Consider the following 27152-nt stretch of genomic DNA (forward strand, 5'->3'; position numbering starts at 1 on the left):
CAGTTGAAATAGGTTTTGAAACAGAAAACAAAAGTGAGTCTCCTGTTGGCCAAGTTCAGGTGGTTTCCTCCTCGGTTTCGGTCCCTCCCATGTTGCCATTTTGAACACGCCACACAATCAGATAAACCTTTTTGTGGTCTAACTCACACGTGTGATGGTGGGAGGTGTAGCCTTAGGGGGGTTGGCCTTGATCGGAATGATCAGAGGACTGGGCTGGGCAACTGGGCGGGGGATAGGCCGTGATATCAGGCCAGCTGGAGGGATGGGAGCAGCCCCCACCATCTAGACCAAAACAAAAACACACATTCAAACAAACACATCATTTATTGTGCACAAACACACAAACCCTATAACTGGAAATGCATAACTCATTGCTAACTTTTAATGTCAACGTTGACCTAGTGAATTAAAAGAGAGAGAAAGTCTCTTTTAACAGGTCGATAAAGTGGAGAAGAAATGTACTAAACTGGACTAGAGTAATCCTTCTTTATCCACTATTTAAACATCTACTTACCCAGAGACCAGAGAATATACCAGACCAGAACTTGCCTGAGACCAGAGATCAAGCTCTACTCATCTAAGCTTACCTTAACCACAGGTGTCGTCCTCTGTACTGTGGTTGTACGGATACTGGGAGGGGGAGGTACTTTGATCACAGCTGGATTCTCAACTTTTCTAGTTACAGTTGCTGCAGACACCTACAATGACAACAGCATAAATAGCACAGGATGGCCAAATGTTGTGAGCTCACACACACCCATTTATATAGACACAAATACACACCTGTGATGGTGTAGGGCTTGGAGAGGGGACTGCTGGGTTTTTCATTACCATGCCCTGGGCCTGGGCCAAAGCGTGCTGGGAAACCAGCATCAACTGACCACTATCGCTGCGGGAGGGGCCTGATGCGGTCATGTTACTTTTAACGGGCACTCCTCTGGGTTGCTGGATCACCTGTAGAGAAAACACAGAAGACATCAACAACCCATCTGAAATATGCCACATGGAGCTGATTTGATCATTGAACACTTCTCAGTGAGTGAATAAGAATACGAATGCTGTTCCTGGAATACAACTGAATACACAGACTTTCTTTTCACAGTTTAGGGTTATCCATGTGTAATCCAGTGGATATTGGGGGGGGGGGGGTATTCGCACAACATGTAAACATTTGTCTAATAACATTATCATCGCTTAACATTATGAGTTTCCCTTCTGAAGTGAAGAGAGCTGTCTCTCTTCTGCAGAGGAACTGATGAGAATCCTCATTTCTGGACCAGTAGCTGAAATGTCATTAGTCCTCAGCTTGGGCACTAACTGAATTACACATTACCTCAGGCCTGTGCATGTGTTTGGGAGAGAACGAAGACAAAGCAGAGCAGAAAATGTACTGCAATTTTTAAAAAAAGTAAACTGCAACACAGAGACTCTCAAATTCACTTCAACAGGATAACCACGGTAACTGGATCACTGTGTAAACATAAAGAGGAGATCTTAGACAGTTCATACAGGTTGTTGGGACTCTCCAGGCCCCAAATCTTGAATAGAAAGACCTAGATCTAGCTACATTGGGGCCCTGACCAGATTCTTTGGATTATATCAGGATGTTTGTGAGGCAGGAGGGCAAGCGAGTCCTTTGACTGAGGTTTGGGTGAAAAGGGATAAGCATAAAGAGATGATGTTTACCAGCTGGGTGGGCTTCGTTAGATGAGCGCTGCCTGTGCCGAGGGTGGAGGGCATGACGTTGGGGGAGAGGAGGGTAGGGATGAGGGTAGGGATGCGGGTAGGGGCGGGGGTTGGGGTCTTGGATGTTGAAGCCTGGGGCTTGGGTTGGTCAACCTGCTGGATAAAGAGCTGTGGGTTTGGAGTGAGCTGCCGCACAGCGGTCAGACTTTTCTGGAGACGCGAGAGAGAAGGGAAAGGGAGGAGACACGAGAAAGAAGGAGGAGAGAGAGTGAGTCTTGTTTGACACTTGAGCTGCTTTGAATATGACTCTGGTCAGAGTAGGTTTAATGGTTCTCTCTGGTCACCTTAAGAAAAGCCACTAAGCCAGGTTGGGGAGAGGACTTGAGCTCATGGTACAGTCGGTCAGTGAACTCCTCAGGTTCAAGTCTCCCATCCTGGGGGACAAAGAACAGCATGAAAAAAAGACAAGAGTTGAATGAGTGTGTATTATGGAGTATGTGATCGTATACGTGAGTGAAAACGGGTGTGGGTGAACGAATGACAGTACCAGCAGGCTCCTGACAAGCTCTCGGACATTCTTGGCCCTGTCAGCTGACTGTGTGCCACTGGAGGTCAGCTGTATCAGCGTCACCAGGAATTTCTTACACTTCTTCACGTTCTCCAGGGTCTCCTGGGGGGAAAACATACACAACACAGAACCAAGACATTCAATGCATTCAGTTGAAATAGGTTTTGAAACAGAAAACAAAAGTGAGTCTCCTGTTGGCCAAGTTCAGGTGGTTTCCTCCTCGGTTTCGGTCCCTCCCATGTTGCCATTTTGAACACGCCACACAATCAGATAAACCTTTTTGTGGTCTAACTCACACGTGTGATGGTGGGAGGTGTAGCCTTAGGGGGGTTGGCCTTGATCGGAATGATCAGAGGACTGGGCTGGGCAACTGGGCGGGGGATAGGCCGTGATATCAGGCCAGCTGGAGGGATGGGAGCAGCCCCCACCATCTAGACCAAAACAAAAACACACATTCAAACAAACACATCATTTATTGTGCACAAACACACAAACCCTATAACTGGAAATGCATAACTCATTGCTAACTTTTAATGTCAACGTTGACCTAGTGAATTAAAAGAGAGAGAAAGTCTCTTTTAACAGGTCGATAAAGTGGAGAAGAAATGTACTAAACTGGACTAGAGTAATCCTTCTTTATCCACTATTTAAACATCTACTTACCCAGAGACCAGAGAATATACCAGACCAGAACTTGCCTGAGACCAGAGATCAAGCTCTACTCATCTAAGCTTACCTTAACCACAGGTGTCGTCCTCTGTACTGTGGTTGTACGGATACTGGGAGGGGGAGGTACTTTGATCACAGCTGGATTCTCAACTTTTCTAGTTACAGTTGCTGCAGACACCTACAATGACAACAGCATAAATAGCACAGGATGGCCAAATGTTGTGAGCTCACACACACCCATTTATATAGACACAAATACACACCTGTGATGGTGTAGGGCTTGGAGAGGGGACTGCTGGGTTTTTCATTACCATGCCCTGGGCCTGGGCCAAAGCGTGCTGGGAAACCAGCATCAACTGACCACTATCGCTGCGGGAGGGGCCTGATGCGGTCATGTTACTTTTAACGGGCACTCCTCTGGGTTGCTGGATCACCTGTAGAGAAAACACAGAAGACATCAACAACCCATCTGAAATATGCCACATGGAGCTGATTTGATCATTGAACACTTCTCAGTGAGTGAATAAGAATACGAATGCTGTTCCTGGAATACAACTGAATACACAGACTTTCTTTTCACAGTTTAGGGTTATCCATGTGTAATCCAGTGGATATTGGGGGGGGGGGGGTATTCGCACAACATGTAAACATTTGTCTAATAACATTATCATCGCTTAACATTATGAGTTTCCCTTCTGAAGTGAAGAGAGCTGTCTCTCTTCTGCAGAGGAACTGATGAGAATCCTCATTTCTGGACCAGTAGCTGAAATGTCATTAGTCCTCAGCTTGGGCACTAACTGAATTACACATTACCTCAGGCCTGTGCATGTGTTTGGGAGAGAACGAAGACAAAGCAGAGCAGAAAATGTACTGCAATTTTTAAAAAAAGTAAACTGCAACACAGAGACTCTCAAATTCACTTCAACAGGATAACCACGGTAACTGGATCACTGTGTAAACATAAAGAGGAGATCTTAGACAGTTCATACAGGTTGTTGGGACTCTCCAGGCCCCAAATCTTGAATAGAAAGACCTAGATCTAGCTACATTGGGGCCCTGACCAGATTCTTTGGATTATATCAGGATGTTTGTGAGGCAGGAGGGCAAGCGAGTCCTTTGACTGAGGTTTGGGTGAAAAGGGATAAGCATAAAGAGATGATGTTTACCAGCTGGGTGGGCTTCGTTAGATGAGCGCTGCCTGTGCCGAGGGTGGAGGGCATGACGTTGGGGGAGAGGAGGGTAGGGATGAGGGTAGGGATGCGGGTAGGGGCGGGGGTTGGGGTCTTGGATGTTGAAGCCTGGGGCTTGGGTTGGTCAACCTGCTGGATAAAGAGCTGTGGGTTTGGAGTGAGCTGCCGCACAGCGGTCAGACTTTTCTGGAGACGCGAGAGAGAAGGGAAAGGGAGGAGACACGAGAAAGAAGGAGGAGAGAGAGTGAGTCTTGTTTGACACTTGAGCTGCTTTGAATATGACTCTGGTCAGAGTAGGTTTAATGGTTCTCTCTGGTCACCTTAAGAATCGCCACTAAGCCAGGTTGGGGAGAGGACTTGAGCTCATGGTACAGTCGGTCAGTGAACTCCTCAGGTTCAAGTCTCCCATCCTGGGGGACAAAGAACAGCATGAAAAAAAGACAAGAGTTGAATGAGTGTGTTTTATGGAGTATGTGATCGTATACGTGAGTGAAAACGGGTGTGGGTGAACGAATGACAGTACCAGCAGGCTCCTAACAAGCTCTCGGACATTCTTGGCCCTGTCAGCTGACTGTGTGCCACTGGAGGTCAGCTTTATCAGCGTCACCAGGAAGTTCTTACACTTCTTCACGTTCTCCAGGGTCTCCTGGGGGGAAAACATACACAACACAGAACCAAGACATTCAATGCATTCAGTTGAAATAGGTTTTGAAACAGAAAACAAAAGTGAGTCTCCTGTCGGCCAAGTTCAGGTGGTTTCCTCCTCGGTTTCGGTCCCTCCCATGTTGCCATTTTGAACACACCACACAATCAGATAAACCTTTTTGTGGTCTGACTCACACGTGTGATCGGAATGATCAGAGGACTGGGCTGGGGAACTGGGCGGGGGATAGGCCGCGATATCAGGCCAGCTGGAGGGATGGGAGCAGCCCCCACCATCTAGACCAAAACAAAAGCACCAAAAAACACACATTCAAACAAACACATCATTTATTGTGCACAAACACACAAACCCTATAACTGGAAATGCATAACTCATTGCTAACTTTTAATGTCAACGTTGACCTAGTGAATTAAAAGAGAGAGAAAGTCTCTTTTAACAGGTCGATAAAGTGGAGAAGAAATGTACTACACTGGACTAGAGTAACCCTTCTTTATCCACTATTTAAACATCTACTTACCCAGAGACCAGAGAATATACCAGACCAGAACTTGCCTGAGACCAGAGATCAAGCTCTACTCATCTAAGCTTACCTTAACCACAGGTGTCGTCCTCTGTACTGTGGTTGTACGGATGCTGGGAGGGGGAGGTACTTTGATCACAGCTGGATTCTCAACTTTACTAGTTACAGTTGCTGCAGACACCTACAATGACAACAGCATAAATAGCACAGGATGGCCAAATGTTGTGAGCTCACACACACACCCATTTATATAGACAAAAATACACACCTGTGATGGTGTAGGGCTTGGAGAGGGGACTGCTGGGTTTTTCGTTACCATGCCCTGGGCCTGGGCCAAAGCGTGCTGGGAAACCAGCATCAACTGACCACTATCGCTGCGGATGAGCACCATACCTGCCAACCGATACATCAGAAGAGCTTCAAAGATGACACTCCCTAGAGAGAGGGCCGGTCAACTGGACTCACTCCAGCCTTTTTGACCTAACCTTTGTCCCAATTTATCATCCATTGTCCACCACCCCTGCTGCCTAGTACTCCCCTTTCCCCCACAAGCTCAGATACTGTCCACAGCATGCATCACTCACCTTGTGGTATCTGAAAATTTGCTGGAAGCTGTACAGATTTAGTTAGAGTTGGTCTGGGCCGAGCAGCTATTGGCTGAGGGGTTGTTGTTGCTCTTGGTACAGCCATCACTACACTCTTTACGGGAGGTTGGGTCACAGTGGCCAAACTGGCCATTCGGTTCAGCTGGAGGGATGGGAGCAGTCCTGTTTGTGATGGTTGTCCACCGGCGTTCGCACCTGAAGTGCTGAATTTGTTTTCCACAACTACTGAAGAGATAGCTTGTGGTCCCGTGCACATCACCGGCTTTGAAGCAACGTTGCTCAGCACTCTTCTTGTGGACAAGGTAACCGGTTGTGCGCTTGCATGGCTGGATACGACTGAGGATGAGGTGGTGGTTGGTACATTGACTTTAGTATTCTGTGCGTTTTGGGGTTGCGTTTGATCAGTGCTCGAGTCTCTCGCAATTCCTTCAGTTGACGTGGCGGTGGGCACGGAGGCATGGCCCGTCTTCTCCACCTGCACTCCCAACGTGTCATCACCGTTTGTCGCCGTTCCGGTGCAAGCATTACTGACGGAGGCACTTGGGCATGGGTCATCTGGCTGGTTTTGAGTTTCTTTTAAGCTGGTTTCCGTTGGCATTTTCCTTTCGTAAGAATGCAAGAAATCAAATAAATGTGTTACGGCTGGAGATTCGTTGTGTTACAGAGGGTTGGGAGTGGAGACAGGTGTGCAGGTTTGGCTGAAGATCTAATTAGTGGGGACAAGCCTCACCTGCTGCGGAGAGCACGCTGTGCTCGAGCACCCGCCCCCACAGCTCGAGCACAGCGTGCTCTCCGCCGCAGGTGAGGCTTGTCCCCACTAATTAGATCTTCAGCCAAACCTGCACACCTGTCTCCACTCACAATCAACCCTCTGTCTACATCTACCCTGGACTTCTACTCACTCGTCGTCAGTTCTTCCCTAAGAATGGCCTGGCAAGTATTATCTGTTACCAGTCGTGTACTTAGCCCTCAAGACTATATTTGTGATTATCGTATTAGCCTACTGTAGAGACCTGTTTCTCTGTTCCTCTACAGCCCACGCCAGCCACTACCCCAGCCCGCCAGGCTGAAACCCCCGGACTCATCTTCCCTGCTTTTCCACCCCCCCCTTCACTGTAAATAAATGCCCTACGGGGCTTCACCGTATTCTGCCTCCATTGTCGTGTCCTTGAGCCCCCTCGCCCCCGTGTCATAACAAAATGCCACTAAAGAACATTAATGGTCTAATATATCTTAAATTCTTGAATAACCTTTCACGTTCAGTTTTCTGAGCAGGTGATATTGCACATTTGGTCGGTTTTTTAATCCAGAGTGTAATGACAATGGTACATTTAACTTACCTTGTCCACGCTTCCCGTTCGTTAGCCATGTGGCCGTGTTTATGTAGGCTCCACTTGAGGCTTCAGCTGGCTGGCGAGGGAATCCCGTTGTACCGCGTGCTATTGGCAGGTTAACTCAATGACGCCAAAACATGGATACATACCCAGCCATCACCTTGTCTCGAGACATCTTAAGACACACACGTTAGAATGTCTCAAGACAGTTTAGATGTTAAAAATAATATAGGCCTACTACTTTGATTGATTGATTGAAAACTTTATTAGAAGATTTGCAGAAGTAGGTACATGAAAGTACATATTACATACAAGGTCAACTAACAGGATAAAAACCCAAGAAAGCCACTGGCTTATTTCAATTGGGGTCCTTGATTCTCAATTCATCGTTACTACTAGCCTACCAACTGTATGTTCTCTTATTCTTAACAGGGGGGAGTGTTGTCCAAGCGATCCGAACGAGTCCGACGCATTATATAGGCTACAAAATGTTATATTTATCTAGAGCAAAACTATCTCTATGGTGCTGCACCGAAGCTCGGATAACGTCTGGCTGTACCTGCTACGGTTACTATGGAACAGAGTTGCGCGTGAGCTAATCTGAGTAATTCCCGCCTCTCGCTGGTACGCGACCTATGAGCGACTTATTATGACCTATATTGAGCTTACTAACTAGCTTGTTAGCTAAATTAGCCTAATCTACAGCTAGCTAGACAGGCATCGTTTTGCTGTAATAAATGAAGCATAATACAGAACTAAGCTTTCTCCCTTACCCTTATAATGATAAACTCACCTGTGTCATACAGAAGCAGATGTTTCTGGAGAGGAGAGGAGAGAGGACGACAGATTCGGCCAGAGCAGAGGGAGAATCGTCAGAGGTGTGTGATACAAATATACAAAGGTGGAGAAGAGCATTTTGTGAACGCAAACCTGGTCCTTTGTGTCGGACTAAATTCTACAATTTCTACTATTGTAGTGTTTACTCCATCTGTGTTAATGTAGTTTGTTGTGTAAAATAAGGTTGTTGAATAAATGTTATAGAAAATCCAGTACATGTGGAGATCCATGTGGGACAGTGCTCCAGATTTATGTATTTAATTTCATACTACAGGGTCATCGGTTGGAGAGAGAGATGGGGCCTGCTGTCCTTGCCAGGCATGTACATGCTCATGCCACCGGCACCAAGGGACATCAAGCAGGATGACAAGTAAAACAAATAATTAAACAATACTATTAGAATACATTTTCTCTTGACTTTGTCTGGGATATGCCATGACGTTTATTAGACTGTCTTGTTTTTTTCTTTTTCTAGGCTCCAGCAGTGAAGGGGGCCAGAAGAGGGCTCTCCTGAAGAGACGCTATCCCTCAATTGAAGAAAAGAGCCAGTTGCTTGTGGAGGGAGTGCAGATGAGGACAGTGAACAAATGGTTCATAAATTACAGGTATACTTTAAAAAAATATATATAATAATATAGTATGTGTTTTGGTTCCCCATAGGGATGGGAATCGAGAACCAGTTCCAGTTGAGAACCGATAACAAAATGGAATCGGAAATGTTATCTTATGCCTCTGAGCTTATCAATTCCTATTATCAATGCCACGGCATGTGATGCTGAAGCGAAAAAAGCAGAACTTAAAGGAGTGTTTCACCGCTGGGAAGATGGTCTTTCACTGAAACTGGCCTGTCTATGGAGTAGAAAGGTGTAAATATACTTGAAATTAGTGCTACCTGACCAGATATCAGAGTAAAAGCGTGGCAAAATGCCCTTTTACAGAAATGGCAGAAAAAATACAACACCCAGAATGCAGTGGGGTTCTCCCCCTTTCCAAGGCCACTCCCCATGCCTCTTATTGGACCAGAGCAGAGCACCCACAGGCCACTCTGATTGGACCAGAGCACAGCTAGTGTGTATAACATTATTATTATTACCCATTTAAAACCTAAAATGTAATGATAGAAAGCTGGTTGAAAATGGGTGAAGCCGTCTTTTAACTGCGAGGGCAGAGTAGCCTCCGCACTATAGTCTCACCAAACAAGAGAAAATCTACTTCAAAGCCCATTGCACACCGTTTCACACCACTTTGAGGAAACATTCAAGTCATTCATATCTGTATTTTTTCGATTGCAGATACAGCATGTTCAATGCTCTCAAGAAACGGGCCGAGAGGAAGATCCTGCCAACCTCCACAGAGGCTGAAGTGAAAAATTTGGTTCAGAGAGCCACCAAGCTTGCTTTCAAGCATATGGGAGGGAACGGGAGGGAACTGAATGAGTCAGGCCACAGCATGACAGCCGTTTTTCTGTTGGCAGTGCCAAGGCAGTGCCAAGGCAGTGCAAAGTGATAAAGATGCACAGACCGCAGCAGTTAACGCTGTTAAAGACAATGATTTATGATTTTACTTAGATTTTTGTACAGTTTTTTTTTATTATTTGTTACATAAACGTCTGTCATGCATGACTCGTTCAGTTCCCTCCCGTTCCCTCCCATATTTTATAAAAATGAAATTGTATATACCGTAATAATTTAATATATTTAATAATATAATATATTTGTTATATATTTATTCTATTTATTTAATTAATATTTATTATACTATTTGCTTGTTTTAATATTTAATGATTTGTTATATATTTAGACAATATTTTATATTTTATCATAAAGATAAAAATGAAATTGTATATAATAATTTAATATATTTAATAATATAATATATTTGATATATATTTATTCTATTTATTTAATTAATTAATATTTATTATACTATTTACTTGTTTTCATATTTTAAACACTATTTACTTTTCTTAAACTGTAAACATGTCCAAACTACAGATATTCAGAGATGTTGTCAACGAGCGATTAAATCTGTCTTCTCAGGGAGAAAAGCGCAGAGTGAAGGGTTTACCCTCATCCACTAGGGGGCAGTATTGGCTTGCGAATCAATAAAACATGGATGTGAACAGTTTGGAGTGTGCGGATGCTGGTTCTTTTCATTCCATTTTATACTCTTCAGCTCCAGCACCTCAGCTAAGTCTGATTACGGATGCGCACAGGTGGTATGTCATTTATACATTAGTCTATACTCCAAAATAACCCAAGTTGAGTTTATATAAATAATCAACCATAAAACCAAGAGATGACGGGTTGTTGCTGGGGTTTCACATTTGGGTATTTTCTCCCGACAAATATGCTTATTTAAATATTTAGGGTTATGGTTATTTTTATTTCATTGTTTTATTTAAATTCTTCGTGAATAACTGATATTTTGGGGGAAACAATCTCTCTTATTTCACGGCTGGCTTCTCTTATTTCTCAGTCCCACAGGACTGAGCGCCATCTGATGGTGACATTTGGCATGACATAAAATATATTCCTTTATTTGAAATCAGGGGGAGGGAGGGTGTGGAAGGCACCTTACCCCCCCTCCCCTCTCGGCAGGCGGTGTTACTTTAACTCATTCCCCTTAGGCAGGGGGGAGTGGAGGGAGGCGGAGGGGGAGGGTGAGGGTGAGGGCAAGACACCGAAATTGCCACACATCAGGTGCAAGCTGCCATTCAAGGCTGAGTCTCGCTCACTGGCAGCAATCTATCTGTCTTGATGTGCATGAAGCGTTACCCTCACTCTCATCCTCCCTCTCCGCCTCCCTCCACTCCCCCCTCCCTAAGGGGAATGAGTTAAAGTAACACCGCCTGCCGAGAGGGGACGGGAGGGGGGGTAAGGTGCCTTCCACACCCTCCCTCCCCCTTCCTCCACTCCCAACTGACTGAACAACTGACTGAGAATCTCCGGTATTTATGTCGTTTCCGCTCCGTGACGTCACGCTCATGACTGTGACGCAATCGGCCCGTTTTTATCAAAACTACTTTGATGTCTGTCACAACAGAGATGACGGGTTGTTGCTGGGGTTTCACATTTGGGTATTTTCTCCCGACAAATATACTTATTTCAATATTTAGGGTTATGGTTATTTTTATTTTATTGTTTTATTGAAATTCTTCGTGAACTGATATTTTGGGGAAAACAATCTCTCTTATTTCACGGCTGGCTGGCTGGCTGGCTCTCTCTCTCCGACAGGACTGAGCGCCATCTGATGGTGACATTTGGCATGACATAAAATATATTCCTTTATTTGAAATCAGCATTTATACATTACTCTATACTCCAAAATAACCCATCAAGTTGAGTTTATATAAATAATCAACCATAGAAAGCAAGAGCTATATCTGTAATCTGTGTATTAATTATAGGCTTTAAAATGATCTTAACACAATGTAAAAAAAAACTATAATAAAACATAGACGTTTGTATGCAGTCAAGAAACTTTAAAACAAATGACTCACTCCCAAAGGCCTCTCGAGGCCGCTTTGCTTTTGAGAGTCGTTTTCGCTCCTGAAATGGATGAGATCTCTGGTTTGCTCCGGAGTCCCTAATGATGGAACATTGTTGTATCATAGTTGTATCATTGTTCAGAATCGAAAGAACCAACGCTATTGCTTTCTGACAAACTCGTGGTCTGCATGGGCCTGCCAGATGCGACAGTCGTATATAGTTACAATTTGGACATTACAATACCATGGTCATAACTTTTCACAAACTTCATTAACGAAGTAAATACTTACATTTGTGGTTCTCATTTTTTGGTGGCATCTTGTGTATCTTTGTTGTTTTTTGTGGTCTCTTTTCTTGTCTCTTGTCTCTTTTCTCTTGTCTCTCTCTTTTCTCTTCTCTTCTCTTCTTCACCGTTATCAATAGGTATTGTGGTATTGATCTTTTTATACATGACATGCCATGCATTATGGTAGAGTTCACGCTACCAAACCCGTGCCTTGCTCGAACACACGGCTAGCTGGATGGAAAACAATGAGCTAATCTTAAGTGAGTGCATGAGTGCATGTCTTCAGGTTAGGTCTTAAGACGACTTAAGACATCTTGACAGACAAAATGTCTTATTTTGGTTAATTAAGACCAGTGGAGGCTCCTCCATAGAGGTGGAGGAGGCCTGGCCTCCCCAATAATTTGAGAGAAGAGAGAGAGATTTTAAAAAGCAATAATTGTATTTGTTATCAGACACACAACATACAATTCAGAACAATACTTCATCCATTTCTAATATTTATCCTGCAGAACAGCACTCATACACGCGTGTGGCGAAAAAAGGTACTACACGGAGGCCAGGCCTCCTGTCGGAAAGTGGTTTCTCATAGAAGTCAATGTAATGCAATTTTTTTCATGGCAATATGTGATTGGCCAAATCACTGAAAATGGGTGGGCACAGGAAGGTGGCCTCTGTGTAGTACCTTTTTCCGCCACACGCGTATGAGTGCTGTTCTGCAGGATAAATATTAGAAATGGATGCAGTATTGTTCTGAATTGTATGTTGTGTGTCTGATTGACATAGTGTTTGAGTGCTTTTGACATGTCATTGATTGTATGTAGTATGTTGTGGTGAATGTTGTGAGCCTGAGCAGAAGGGACAATAGCTGCTGCAGGCGGACCAGAGATTCATGCCAATTGTTTTGTTTATTTGATGACCCATTGTGCAGGCAATAAAAGCTGCTTCATCCACCATCCTGAGAGTGTCCCAAATCCCTTCAGTACCGGCAAACACAAATTAATAATTTTTAACAAAGACAGATAAGAAGAACAGGGAACATTCCATCGCGAGTGAAGCGAGCAAGCGGAAAAAAAATTGGCCTCCTCAATTCTGGAAGTCACCAGCCTCCACTGATTAAGACATCTTAAGACATCTCAAGACAAGGTGATGGCTGGGTATGTATGTGCTTTCTGTGTGTGTGCTGCATCCCCATGTGGACTATATTCTAGGATACAAATGTGTGCAGTGGTAATAAGCACTCAAGGAATTTATGTATGCTTAAAAAACATGTTTAATGTCATTCATAATTTAAGACGTTTGTACAATTCATAATACTACACTGTGAATAAACAACATATTTGCTCACTGGTAACTTACAATTATCCAAACAAATACAAATACAGTAGATATTTCCATGGCTCTAAAATACATTTACAGTCTGTAAATCCAATATTCCCAATGAATTACAATTGCAGATTACTTTGCTTACATTATTACAAATGATTTAAAGTGCAAAGGGTTAATGATCTTGTCAAACAAAACAAAACAAAAACTACATACCAGTGTAGTCATTTACCACCTCTGTTTTCTCTCTCTTTTTGTGAGACTTCTTTTCATTCCATTTGATACTCTTCAGCTCCAGCACCTCAGCTAAGTCTGATTACGGATGCGCACAGGTGGTATGTCATTTATACATTAGTCTATACTCCAAAATAACCCATCAAGTTGAGTTTATATAAATAATCAACCATAAAACCAAGAGATGACGGGTTGTTGCTGGGGTTTCACATTTGGGTATTTTCTCCCGACAAATATGCTTATTTAAATATTTAGGGTTATGGTTATTTTTATTTCATTGTTTTATTTAAATTCTTCGTGAATAACTGATATTTTGGGGGAAACAATCTCTCTTATTTCACAGCTGGCTTCTCTTATTTCTCAGTCCCACAGGACTGAGCGCCATCTGATGGTGACATTTGGCATGACATAAAATATATTCCTTTATTTGAAATCAGGGGGAGGGAGGGTGTGGAAGGCACCTTACCCCCCCTCCCGTCCCCTCTCTGCAGGCGGTGTTACTTTAACTCATTCCCCTTAGGGAGGGGGGAGTGGAGGGAGGCGGAGGGGGAGGGTGAGGGTGAGGGCAAGACACCGAAATTGCCACACATCAGGTGCAAGCTGCCATTCAAGGCTGAGTCTCGCTCACTGGCAGCAATCTATCTGTCTTGATGTGCATGAAGCGTTACCCTCACTCTCATCCTCCCTCTCCGCCTCCCTCCACTCCCCCCTCCCTAAGGGGAATGAGTTAAAGTAACACCGCCTGCCGAGAGGGGACGGGAGGGGGGGTAAGGTGCCTTCCACACCCTCCCTCCCCCTTCCTCCACTCCCAACTGACTGAACAACTGACTGAGAATCTCCGGTATTTATGTCGTTTCCGCTCCGTGACGTCACGCTCATCACTGTGACGCAATCGGCCCGTTTTTATCAAAACTACTTTGATGTCTGTCACAACAGAGATGACGGGTTGTTGCTGGGGTTTCACATTTGGGTATTTTCTCCCGACAAATATACTTATTTCAATATTTAGGGTTATGGTTATTTTAATTTTATTGTTTTATTGAAATTCTTCGTGAACTGATATTTTGGGGAAAACAATCTCTCTTATTTCACGGCTGGCTGGCTGGCTGGCTCTCTCTCTCCGACAGGACTGAGCGCCATCTGATGGTGACATTTGGCATGACATAAAATATATTCCTTTATTTGAAATCAGCATTTATACATTACTCTATACTCCAAAATAACCCATCAAGTTGAGTTTATATAAATAATCAACCATAGAAAGCAAGAGCTATATCTGTAATCTGTGTATTAATTATAGGCTTTAAAATGATCTTAACACAATGTAAAAAAAACTATAATAAAACATAGACGTTTGTATGCAGTCAAGAAACTTTAAAACAAATGACTCACTCCCAAAGGCCTTTCGAGGCCGCTTTGCTTTTGAGAGTCGTTTTCGCTCCTGAAATGGATGAGATCTCTGGTTTGCTCCGGAGTCCCTAATGATGGAACATTGTTGTATCATAGTTGTATCATTGTTCAGAATCGAAAGAACCAACGCTATTGCTTTCTGACGAACTCGTGGTCTGCATGGGCCTGCCAGATGCGACAGTCGTATATAGTTACAATTTGGACATTACAATACCATGGTCATAACTTTTCACAAACTTCATTAACGAAGTAAATACTTACATTTGTGGTTCTCATTTTTTGGTGGCATCTTGTGTATCTTTGTTGTTTTTTGTGGTCTCTTTTCTTGTCTCTTGTCTCTTTTCTCTTGTCTCTCTCTTCTCTTCTCTTCTCTTCTCTTCTTCACTGTTATCAATAGGTATTGTGGTATTGATCTTTTTATACATGACATGCCATGCATTATGGTAGAGTTCACGCTACCAAACCCGTGCCTTGCTCGAACACACGGCTAGCTGGATGGAAAACAATGAGCTAATCTTAAGTGAGTGCATGAGTGCATGTCTTCAGGTTAGGTCTTAAGACGACTTAAGACATCTTGACAGACAAAATGTCTTATTTTGGTTAATTAAGACCAGTGGAGGCTCCTCCATAGAGGTGGAGGAGGCCTGGCCTCCCCAATAATTTGAGAGAAGAGAGAGAGATTTTAAAAAGCAATAATTGTATTTGTTATCAGACACACAACATACAATTCAGAACAATACTTCATCCATTTCTAATATTTATCCTGCAGAACAGCACTCATACACGCGTGTTGCGAAAAAAGGTACTACACGGAGGCCAGGCCTCCTGTCGGAAAGTGGTTTCTCATAGAAGTCAATGTAATACAATTTTTTTCATGGCAATATGTGATTGGCCAAATCACTGAAAATGGGTGGGCACAGGAAGGTGGCCTCTGTGTAGTACCTTTTTCCGCCACACGCGTATGAGTGCTGTTCTGCAGGATAAATATTAGAAATGGATGCAGTATTGTTCTGAATTGTATGTTGTGTGTCTGATTGACATAGTGTTTGAGTGCTTTTGACATGTCATTGATTGTATGTAGTATGTTGTGGTGAATGTTGTGAGCCTGAGCAGAAGGGACAATAGCTGCTGCAGGCGGACCAGAGATTCATGCCAATTGTTTTGTTTATTTGATGACCCATTGTGCAGGCAATAAAAGCTGCTTCATCCACCATCCTGAGAGTGTCCCAAATCCCTTCAGTACCGCCAAACACAAATTAATAATTTTTAACAAAGACAGATAAGAAGAACAGGGAACATTCCATCGCGAGTGAAGCGAGCAAGCGGAAAAAAAATTGGCCTCCTCAATTCTGGAAGTCACCAGCCTCCACTGATTAAGACATCTTAAGACATCTCAAGACAAGGTGATGGCTGGGTATGTATGTGCTTTCTGTGTGTGTGCTGCATCCCCATGTGGACTATGTTCTAGGATACAAATGTGTGCAGTGGTAATAAGCACTCAAGGAATTTATGTATGCTTAAAAAACATGTTTAATGTCATTCATAATTTAAGACGTTTGTACAATTCATAATACTACACTGTGAATAAACAACATATTTGCTCACTGGTAACTTACAATTATCCAAACAAATACAAATACAGTAGATATTTCCATGGCTCTAAAATACATTTACAGTCTGTAAATCCAATATTCCCAATGAATTACAATTGCAGATTACTTTGCTTACATTATTACAAATGATTTAAAGTGCAAAGGGTTAATGATCTTGTCAAACAAAACAAAACAAAAACTACATACCAGTGTAGTCATTTACCACCACTGTTTTCTCTCTCTTTTTGATCCATAAAGATGAACTATACTGCTATAAGTGGTCCCTAACAGTGAGCCAGGTTTGGAGTGCCCCCCCAGTAGCCATGCCCCCCTCTGTAGCCGGGCTGGGCCCAGCTGTTGTGTCTGAACAGGTGGGGGGGCCTGCCTGGGGGTCTAAAGCCATAGTGAGGTCTTGGAGGACCAAATCCTTTACCTGGACCCAGCTTCTTCTTAGGCGATGGATACCACAAAGGAGCAGCAGGGTAAGTCACCTTAGAACAACACAAAGGTTTACAATATTTCTCCAACATCATAGGAGCTGACAGCATTAAAAGAAGTTTGTATAAGAAATTGCAAATTCCATAACACATTTTCTGGTACCTGGTGTGTGTAGCGACTGTGGGGAAAGGTAGGGGTGGGACAGACTTCCCTGAGGCTGCTCTCCTCTTCGGATGAGGAACCGGAGTGGTAGTCAGACGTCACCCTCTCCACAGCACTAGTCACCTTTTTAGTGACGTTCTCTTTGTCGTCCTTATCATCACCAGTGAAACTGGCCACTGTGAATGCAGGGTTCTTCTCTCCATACCTGAGCCAGGGAGATAGAAGTAAACAAGTCTAAACTGTGATGCCTTGTATACTGTACATATCAACCATAGACTTGTGAGAGGGATTTCAAATAGAGATGCATTGATCTGATACTAGAGTATCGGTATCAGGACAATATTGGCCTAAAATGCTGGATCGGGAATCAGAGTTAAGGAACGATCTGATGCCTTGACGCAAACTGTAAAAAAAACTTGCCAAATATGTACATGAGAATTCCGGTTGTTGGAAACTGGAGGTGTAAAAGTTTTAATTCGTCATCAGCCAGAAAAGACACAAAGCTGTCATAAATTGACTTAGTTATGAGGATAGCATCATGTGAGTCCAGCCCCTTGAGCATGACCCCACCCAAGTCACAGACAGTGTATTGGAAATGTTTAGCCTATGCACATGCCTTCTCCCCCAGCAGAGATACATTGACAGTTAGTTCACTCTGTTCCACCACAGTCGTTGCAAAGCCAACTGTTACATTTCTCACACCGTAGGCCGACTGCTATTTATCTTTCCTCTTAGATGGAGGAAACACATACGGTGGACATTGCAACATTGCAACATTGTCTGAACAAGTGGATTGGGAGAGCTTGGCAGCATCGTAGCCTCTCAACAAAGGAGCTCGCACAAGCTCATTTCCCGTGCCGACTGTCAGCTGGTTTCCCGTTATGTCAGCAGGATCTCCTGGTTGGAAGAGACGGGACGGAGACATGGGATGGAGAGAGCTAGAGGAGACATGGGATGGAGAGAGCTAGAGGAGACATGGGATGGAGAGAGCTAGAGACATGGGATGGAGAGAGCTAGAGACATGGGATGGAGAGAGCTAGAGACATGGGATGGAGAGAGCTAGAGACATGGGATGGAGAGAGCTAGAGACATGGATGGAGAGAGCTAGAGACATGGCATGGAGAGAGACATGGGATGGAGAGAGCTAGAGGAGACATGGGATGGAGAGAGACATGGGATGGAGAGAGACATGGGATGGAGAGAGCTAGAGGAGACATGGGATGGAGACAGACATGGGATGGAGAGAGACATGGGATGGAGAGAGCTAGAGGAGACATGGGATGGAGAGAGCTAGAGGAGACATGGGATGGAGAGAGCTAGAGGTTCGGCACCCATCCCTGACAGGCCTACCCGGCCTAAATCATGGATAAATATGGATTTATCATCCATATATGAGCTGCCAACAACTCTCTAGCTCAGTATGGCAACAAGGAGCATACTTAATTATTGGTTATCATTATAGGACATTTTCATCTTAGCTGAACATTAGTGAACGTTAGCTAGCTAGTAAGCAAGCCCTACCAAATAGTCAGAAGCTGGGTTTTGACAGCTGGCGTCCGATCGTCTAAAATCATTGATAGTTTTCGGACAATTCCCCATTCACATACAGCCAAGCACAACTGGAATAAGTACATAACGTTATAAGTACATAACGTTATAACATTACAACTTAAAATATAATCAGTCGGCTATAGGCATAGCTGTTCATCTAGTGATCTGTCCGTTTAGCTATTGCTCTCGGTACAATCAATGGTTTATGCGAGCAGGCAAACAGCATATAGGTCTCATCTTGGCATCAGAGACAGTCATCAAGGCTATTTATAATGTTCATAGCGCCAAATGTTTCAAACATTTAAGCCTGGTTTTGACAGCTGGCGTCCGATCGTCTAAAATCATTGATAGTTTTCGGACAATTTCCCATTCACATACAGCCAAACACAACTGGAATAAGTACATAACGTTATAAGTACATAACGTTATAACATTACAGCTTAAAATATAATCAGTTGGCTATAGGCATAGCTGGTCATCGAGTGATCTTGGCATCAGAGACAGTCATCAAGGCTATTTATAATGTTCATAGCGCCAAATGTTCCCTCCAAAACCCATAACCAATAATACAGCATTGTTGTTAATATCCCGTGCTATTATAGGCCTATATAATAATAACAGGATTCTTATTGGTTATCTGTATTTGGAGGGAACATTTTGCGCCATAAACATAATAAATAGCCTTGATGACTATATTACTGTCTCTGAAGCCAATATGAGACCCATGACAAGGAAGGCTGTTTTGATTGCTTTGGCGGAGGAGAGCGTACCTGTCCGGCGGTAAGACTGGAAAAAACGATTGCATAGCGAAGGATGCTTATCCGGCTATGGTTCACTCACAATACTTTTCTCGGCACTGTATATCGGTTTTTACGTTGTTTAGCTGTTATGTTACATCCTGGTGGTGCTGTACACAATGTTTTTGCTTTGAGTATTTATTTTTTTCTTCAAGAAAAGCTAGGAAGCAAAACTGTCTGGCTTGGGCCTTTTTGCGCTTTTATTTTGAAGTTCTCGCCAAACCGGAAGTTCCCTCGTTCTTAGACAAACAAAAAAAAAGATGCAGCGAGACAAAACGGGGAACGCCGGCGCGGCTGAAAAGTATGAATATAATAATATATAACATTGTTTATGAAGTTTACTTTTGTTGGGGAATTAAGTCAATTAATTCCGCATGTCTCGGCGTGTTTAGATATGTGATAAAGTAACGATTTCCTTAGAAATGTAGAAGAAAGCTTTTCTCTAACATGCGCCCTTTACTTGTTCCAGGCCCGACCGGGAGGCCGCGATTATGTCCAAATACTACGACGGAGTTGAATTCCCATTCTGTGATGAGTTTTCGAAATATGAAAAACTTGCCAAGATCGGCCAGGGGACCTTCGGGTAACTTTGCAAAGCACCGACATTAGTTGGCTGGCTAGCTGCTGCTAGACTGCCAGCTTGCTAAAGCTAACATTAGCTAGCTAATAAAGCTTTCAGCCAGCTAGGGTAGAGTAATCAGCAGATAGCCAGCATGTTCACTGTCTGCATGATCACAACGCACCTGACATCTCATTTCATTCATACCCGTGGCCGAATAAGCAGTGGCAGTCATTGTCACCTGAACGCCCTGATATTGCACGAGTTAACAGACCAGACTGTCATAAGTCGTAAAGCAAAAACATATTTACATTTGTAAAGGTTATTGCCAAAAATAGCTCTCTGAGAAATAAGTAAAGACCCCTGATTTAGCTAAATGAATGATGGTTTGCTAGCTAGCTTCATCAGTAACTGGACATTACTTTTTCCAGGGAGGTGTTCAAAGCCAAGCACAGAACGACTGGGAAGAAGGTAGCCCTGAAGAAAGTGCTGATGGAGAATGAGAAAGAAGGGGTAAGAAACCACAAACTGTTATACGTAGGGTCTTTACTTTAGTAAGTACCGACAGCACAACATACTGAAGGAATGTTCCGCTGTTAAACCTCATTTCTCCCACTGACACAAACGGCACTCTGCTGAACAGGCAACATTGCGACCACCACCGTCTATGATGTCAGTCATTAATAGGCATAAACTTATGTTAGGGTGGATGCTGTGTAAGTATAGTAGGCCCTAGCAATTAAATCTAGATATTTTAACAAATCAATGATGACTCGGGGACACATTTTCAGAGGCAGGGACAGCTCTTGAGGGACAGCTCTTGTTCACTGACACAACACTAGTAAGACGTTGACTTGCAGAGTAACATTACGCAGAGTCGGGTGTACTGTGCCTGTGCTGCCAGGCTATAACCAAAGTATGTACTGGAGTATGTATTCCAGGTCCAGTACTATTTATTAATGTCAACATCATTGTCATCTACTCTCTCAGTTCCCCATCACGGCATTGAGAGAGATCAAAATTCTGCAGCTGTTGAAACATGAGAATGTTGTGAACCTGATAGAGATCTGTCGGACCAAAGGTCAGTGTCAACCATGGGTCTTGCTGCTGCACTGTTAGGGCTTTCACACCGGCAAAGAACCGTGCCGGTTCGCGTTTGGGAACCTCCGAACGTTGGCGCTGTCTGGCGAACGAGCCCGACAGCGCCAACGTTCGGAGGTTCCCAAACGCGAACCGGCACGGTTCTTTGCCGGTGTGAAAGCCCTATGTGTGGGTTTAAGTGCCCAAATGTGGTTGTGTGTGTGTGCATACATGTGTTATTGCGTGTGTGTGTTTTCTAATACATCTCTGTACCCCACAGCTACTCAGTTTAACCGATACAAAGGCAGCATCTACCTGGTGTTTGACTTCTGTGAGCACGACCTAGCTGGGTTGCTGAGCAATGCCAATGTAAAGTTCACATTGGCAGAGATCAAGAAGGTCATGCAGATGTTGCTGAATGGACTTTACTACATTCACAGAAACAAGGTGAGGCATGCATTATGGTTGATTTGTTTGGTAAATTGTAACACATTGCATTGTGGCAGGCAGTTTACAGTTTATTTCATGAGCGGTATATCATTAACTAGGATCAATTAAGTTCCTTAAAAGAAAAAGTAATGATCTCTAATGTGTACATATGGAAGACCAGCGATCATGTCGCAACTGCGTTGTGCCTTCTAGCCCTCAGCATTGTGCCTTCTAGCCCTCAGCATTGCGTAGAAAACACAGCTTGTGACGCCAGAGGCCAGTACATGCACATGTAGAATCACCTGTGCGGTCGTCAACGGCATAGGGATAATACACACCTCATATTCACTCTGTCCTATGGTTAGATACAACCAGCCTGTGTCATATATCTAATGAAGGTGCAGTCGTTGTTAAATGTATTGGATGACTGTTCTCCTCAACTGTCCCCACTGTCTCAGATCCTACACAGAGACATGAAAGCCGCCAACGTGCTCATCACAAGAGACGGTGTGCTGAAGCTGGCAGACTTCGGGCTGGCACGAGCCTTCAGCCTGGCCAAGAACAGTCAGGGCAACCGCTACACCAACCGTGTGGTCACCCTCTGGTACAGACCCCCAGAGCTGCTCCTAGGTAAGGAACAACTAGCTGGTGCATAGGTTTCTATGGCCTGGCACAGCAATATAGCCCCTTCCCCTAGGCCCTTCATGTAGACCAGGCTGAATTGGGTAGGTATAAACAATATGGTAGTAGTTCCACCTTGCCACCTGATAGGACTGGACAGATATGCACAACATCCCACAAAGCCTATCAGAACCCCTCTTATTCCAAGGTTTTGAATCACCCTAACATAGCTCTATCTTGTCATATGTGAATGTTAGTTTCCTTTGATCTTATGCTCCAATATGGTTCCAGGTAGGTATGATTGTGTGTCCATGATGTGTAACTGAAGCTCACTGTTTTGGCAGGGGAGAGAGACTACGGGCCTCCCATTGACCTGTGGGGTGCAGGTTGTATCATGGCGGAAATGTGGACACGGAGCCCCATCATGCAGGGCAACACAGAGCAGCACCAGCTCACACTCATCAGCCAGTTATGTGGCTCCATCACTGCAGAGGTAGGAACGAACGAACGAACACACACACACACTTCACTGTCTAACTTATAAGTCATCGGTCATCCAGGGTTCTCCCCAGGATTTCTGAACAGCGGGGTATTGCATCAACGTCACTGGATTGTCCTTTAGCGTCGGTGATGGAATACCCCCCAGGTCTCAGTCAGATCTCCCTATATAAATAAAGGACACATACAATTTGTAGACTACCTATTTGCTTTCATGCCTGTCTCAGAATACAATACTGCCCCTTTAAGAAAATGATCGTTACCTGACTTGATCTTCAAAGACCTAGAAGTGTATATAATATAGAAATAGTATGCACTCACTGTACTTTTAGTCGCTTTGGATAAAAGTGTGCTAAGTGGCATATATTATACTATAAAGAGAAAAGACAGATGGTCCTTCTGTCACTATACAAACACACGGCGTGGCCTACACTATACCACTACCCATTGCGCTCTTGCAGTTGATGTTCCATAAATCTTTATTTCCTTTCCATCCATCAGGTATGGCCTGGGGTCGATAAGAAATATGAGCTCTACCAGAAAATGGAACTTCCCAAGGGCCAAAAGAGGAAAGTGAAGGACAGACTCAAAGCCTACGTCAAAGACCCCTACGCTCTGGACTTGATTGACAAGCTCCTAGTGTTAGACCCAGCTCAGCGGACAGACAGCGATGACGCCCTCAACCACGACTTCTTCTGGTCGGACCCCATGCCCTCTGACCTCAAGAACATGCTCTCCACTCACAACACCTCCATGTTTGAGTACCTGGCCCCACCCAGACGGAGAGGTCACATGCCGCAGCAGCCGGCCAATCAGAACAGAAACCCAGCCACCACTAGCCAGACTGAATTCGACAGGGTGTTTTGATTGGTTGAGAGGAGGGGGGAACTAAAGCAGGATGGACTGGGCAAGCAAACTGTTGTCAGGTGGGGAATGATGGGTTTAGTTATCTGTTTGGCCTAATTTTAGGAAGTTACAGATAGAGGCTTTGCAGGCAATCTAAGGCAGTTGTAAAGATTTATTCTGTCTGTTTCCTGTTCTGGTTATATCACTTGGCCCTGTCTTCTGCTCTTGTCAGTTGTTGAAGCATCTTGGTTGACTCGAGTTAGCTGAAAGGCTGATTCCAATATGATAACTCCCTTCCCAACTCACTCGCAGAGATCTGAAAGTATGTGACAGATTTCAGCAATGTCTTGGGAACTACACTTTGGCTAGACAAAGGCTAGGTGGAGCTATTGCTATATAGTTAAACCCACCATGTCTCTTCAGACTTTATCTAGGAGTTGTCCAAGCCTTCAGACCTGTGCAAAATACGCATTGCAGATATAGAAATACTGAAAGGGCTTGATTTATTATTTTATTTTCATCACTAATAGATTCCTTTTTTTGTTTTGTAAGGTGTCTTTTTATATTGTTCATTATATTGTTCATGATCATGGAGTTGCACCTGCTATCTTTGTGGTGTATTCAATACTGTACTCAGTATAATACACTAATAAACCTCACAGATGCACTGCCCAGCTTTTGTTCCTTGTCATTGAGTTATAGTCCATCAGCACTGGTCTAGCGACATGAATAAGAATGGTGCACAATTATACTGTTACTCAGCATCTCCTCTAAGAGGATATATGAAAGGGCACCGAGGCCCAATCCCATTTCACCCCTTGGCCCTTGATTTTACCCCTACCCCTCCGTTTTGCGCGTACATGTGCAGGGTAGGGGTGTCCCAATTCTTGAGGGCCGTCCAAAAAGATTTCTAAGGACCAGACTCCAAAGAAAGCCACAACCGGAGGGTTATGAAATCCCAGAATGCCTTGCGAATCATCGGCACATAGTGAAAACAGAAATTATAAGCAGGAAGAGAAAACCACAAATGTAATTATTTTCTTTGTTAACAAAGATTAAAAAAATTATGATAACATTCGTATCATCTTAGTTTAATGTAATTTCAATTTATTATTGACCTTTTCTTTATAACAAGCATAACAAAAAAAATGCTATTATGCCAATGTGTTTAGCTGTGTGGCTACGGTTAGCTATCTAACGTGACATGTGTTACAGATGATTTGTGCATGACAGTCCCGCATTTTGACCTATTTCCATTTCCCCCCTTTCTTCCCCCCTTTGATGGCATATGACGCCTGAAATGTAACTAAAGTTCAGCCATGAAGTTTTTGCACTGTTCTTACTGGTCCTATCACTGCAGACTGGTGGGGTATGAGCATGGGTTGCTAGCCTACAGAGCACCGTTATTCTGTCATGAACTGGCCTGATAATGAAGCATTGTTCTTTTTTATTTGATGACTTGTTTGATCGATTGATAGCGTGAAACTTAAGTTGTGGACGAGTCGCGACCATCGATGCTTACTACTGATGACGTATCAGGGTCTTGAAGGGTTATCCTCATTTCATTGGGGAAGGTTTTCAACCACTACCCCTTGTGACTCTCTTCCGAGGGGCAAGCCGAAAAGCGAATGGCACTCCAAAACGAGACGTTGGGGTAAAAATTACAAATGGGATTGGGCCCAAGTGTCTAGGTGCTTAGACATTTCTACTTATTGATCATTATAGATAATACAATGGACCATATTGATTTATTTTTCTTTAGCCAACCAGCTGGGAAGCAGTATGTCAGTGTTTGAAACTGGCCCCACCTCCTCTACACAGCAGTCGGGCTGCCCGATCACGTCTCTTCACAACACTGGCTCCCCGCTGGTGGAATGAGCTCCCCACGGCTGTCAGAACGGCAGAGTCACTACCCATCTTCCGTCGTAGACTGAAGACCCATCTCTTCAGGTTACATCTTAACTGCTCCTCCTGAGACATCTTCTGACCCTCACCACTACGTCTCCTAAAGACACCCGCTTTCCCCTCTACTGTGTCCCTAAGAACTTCTATTGCCCCCCTTGTACTGTTTCTCAGTTTCTCCAGTAATAAAAAAATAAAAAAAAGTTTTAGTAGAAGGCGATAATAGGGAGAAGGTTTTTCCTTCTATCAGTGGCCCCGGGCCCGAGCTAGATTACTCTTCCTGCAACGAATGGTGGACTGCTGATTCACATGCTTAGTATTCAAATGTATTGATTGTAAGTCGCTTTGGAATAAGGCGTCTGCTAAATGCCAAAAATGTAAATGTAAATGTAAATGAGAGGTTCATACTGCCATCGCAACGGTGGGCTGTCTCAATTTAGTTGATGCGGCAGAGACGAGTTGTGAGCATGTGTGAAGTGCTGCTGAAAACCACTAAAAGGTGGTGACAGGAGCTGTGAAAGTATCATTCTTTAAACAAAATATCCATCCTTTCCTCCAAATAATAATTTAAATAAAAATGACAGAAAATGATTTGTGATTGCAGAGCCTTGCTCTTAAACAGCTTGCTAGATAGATGACCTCTTTCCATTTTTTCCGAATGACAGAATGTCGTCTTGGCAAAATCAATGACAGACATAGTTTGTTCTAAATTAAAGTTTATACAAAGGACATCATTTCCAAATTGAAACAACTCATAGGCTACTGCTCATATATTAATTAAACTATACAATTAATGTCAGCTCACAAATTGGACAAGTGAAGACAGAATGTAGTGTATTGAATAAAATATACAATGATAGATTGAGTATCCCTAGGTCCTATCCACCTGTTGACTGATGTCATGCCCATGCTTTTGTAAAAAAAAAAAAACTCTTCAGTGCTTTAGTAAACAAGCTAAATGTTAGTTCTGCGTCTACATCTTTATTGGGCCGTTAGGTTAGTAACAACAAACGTAACAAGCTACTGTTGGAAAACAAATCTATCTACTGTATTATAATTCCCCCTGGTTAGATTAGATTAGAGTAGATTAGATTAGATTATTCCCCCTGGTTAGATTAGATTAGATTAGACCCCCTGGTGGTGAAACACCTCAAATAAAATGTGTGGAGAAGGCCAGTTGAATGTTGTGGTACGTCAGCGATACTGTTGCTCAAGCATGAACCTTTTAACCTCTGGCCCTACTGTACCATCTACCCATAGAATATGTCTTCACTGTGCAAGTTTCTCCTGAGCCAACTGAAGCACTCTCGAAAGATAGATTTCAGAGAAAGTCCCAATGACTCAGGTAGTCTTCGTCTGTCTCTCCAATGTACGGTACCAGTATGCATAGTTTTTCTCTTTTGACTAGAAGTCCAAGTTGTTACCACAGTATCAATGGCGTCCTGTTAAATCCATGAGCCTTCTACTTTGGAATATCAAAGGACGGGTTCCTGATCAACCCACATGAAAAATGCTGTATGCTCAACTCTAGAAAGCAAGTTACTCTATCTGACTGAGCAAAGGAAAGCATCCATTCAACTGCTGTTATGCAGTAAAACAATGAAAAGCCAAAAACTGGCTAACTGTCCAAGACTAAGGTCCATTCCCAGTAGAAAATGTATGAGAAAGTCGGTGTTGTACATTCATTGAAAAATAATGAGCTAAATATAAAGTTAATTTGTTTCTATTCAATTCCGGACTTGAAGCTAAGTCGAAGAGAAATTGACCCCAACAATATAAGGGTGTGTTCTCACTAGAACATTTGCTTCACTTGGAATCGGAGTTTAGGATAAAATTCGCTTTGCTCTGCGTCGTTTGGAG

At 43.5% G+C, this 27152-nt stretch overlaps 2 protein-coding genes across 3 annotated transcripts; one reads left to right on the top strand and one right to left on the bottom strand.

The window, feature by feature from the left end:
* Window positions 1–16693: 16693 nt before the first annotated feature.
* Window positions 16694–17934, bottom strand: LOC308156212 (protein BTG3-like; the record flags this gene model as incomplete). Its single annotated transcript, XM_080529566.1, has 3 exons — window positions 16694–16900; window positions 17010–17214; window positions 17762–17934. 3 exons carry the CDS (start codon window positions 17932–17934, stop codon window positions 16694–16696), a joined length of 585 nt encoding a protein of 194 aa, XP_080385692.1.
* A 1680-nt stretch (window positions 17935–19614) lies between these two features.
* cdk9 (cyclin-dependent kinase 9 (CDC2-related kinase)) lies at window positions 19615–25255 on the top strand. Of its 2 annotated transcripts, XR_013937427.1 has the most exons (9): window positions 19615–19658; window positions 19827–19940; window positions 20348–20429; window positions 20907–20997; window positions 21277–21443; window positions 21884–22055; window positions 22391–22539; window positions 23046–23470; window positions 25153–25255. XR_013937427.1 is itself a non-coding variant. In XM_080530424.1 (8 exons), the coding sequence occupies exons 1-8, from the start codon at window positions 19618–19620 to the stop codon at window positions 23409–23411; spliced, it is 1182 nt and encodes a 393-aa protein (XP_080386550.1). In that variant the 5' UTR covers window positions 19615–19617; the 3' UTR covers window positions 23412–24061. The 2 variants fall into 2 exon arrangements, 1 of the variants encoding a protein (XP_080386550.1); XM_080530424.1 differs by lacking the exon at window positions 25153–25255 and having other exon boundaries at window positions 23046–24061.
* Window positions 25256–27152: the final 1897 nt, after the last annotated feature.

The sequence above is a fragment of the Nansenia antarctica genome (assembly GCF_963989245.1).
Source record: "Nansenia antarctica genome assembly, chromosome: 4".
NCBI classification, from domain to species: Eukaryota; Metazoa; Chordata; class Actinopteri; order Argentiniformes; family Microstomatidae; genus Nansenia; species Nansenia antarctica.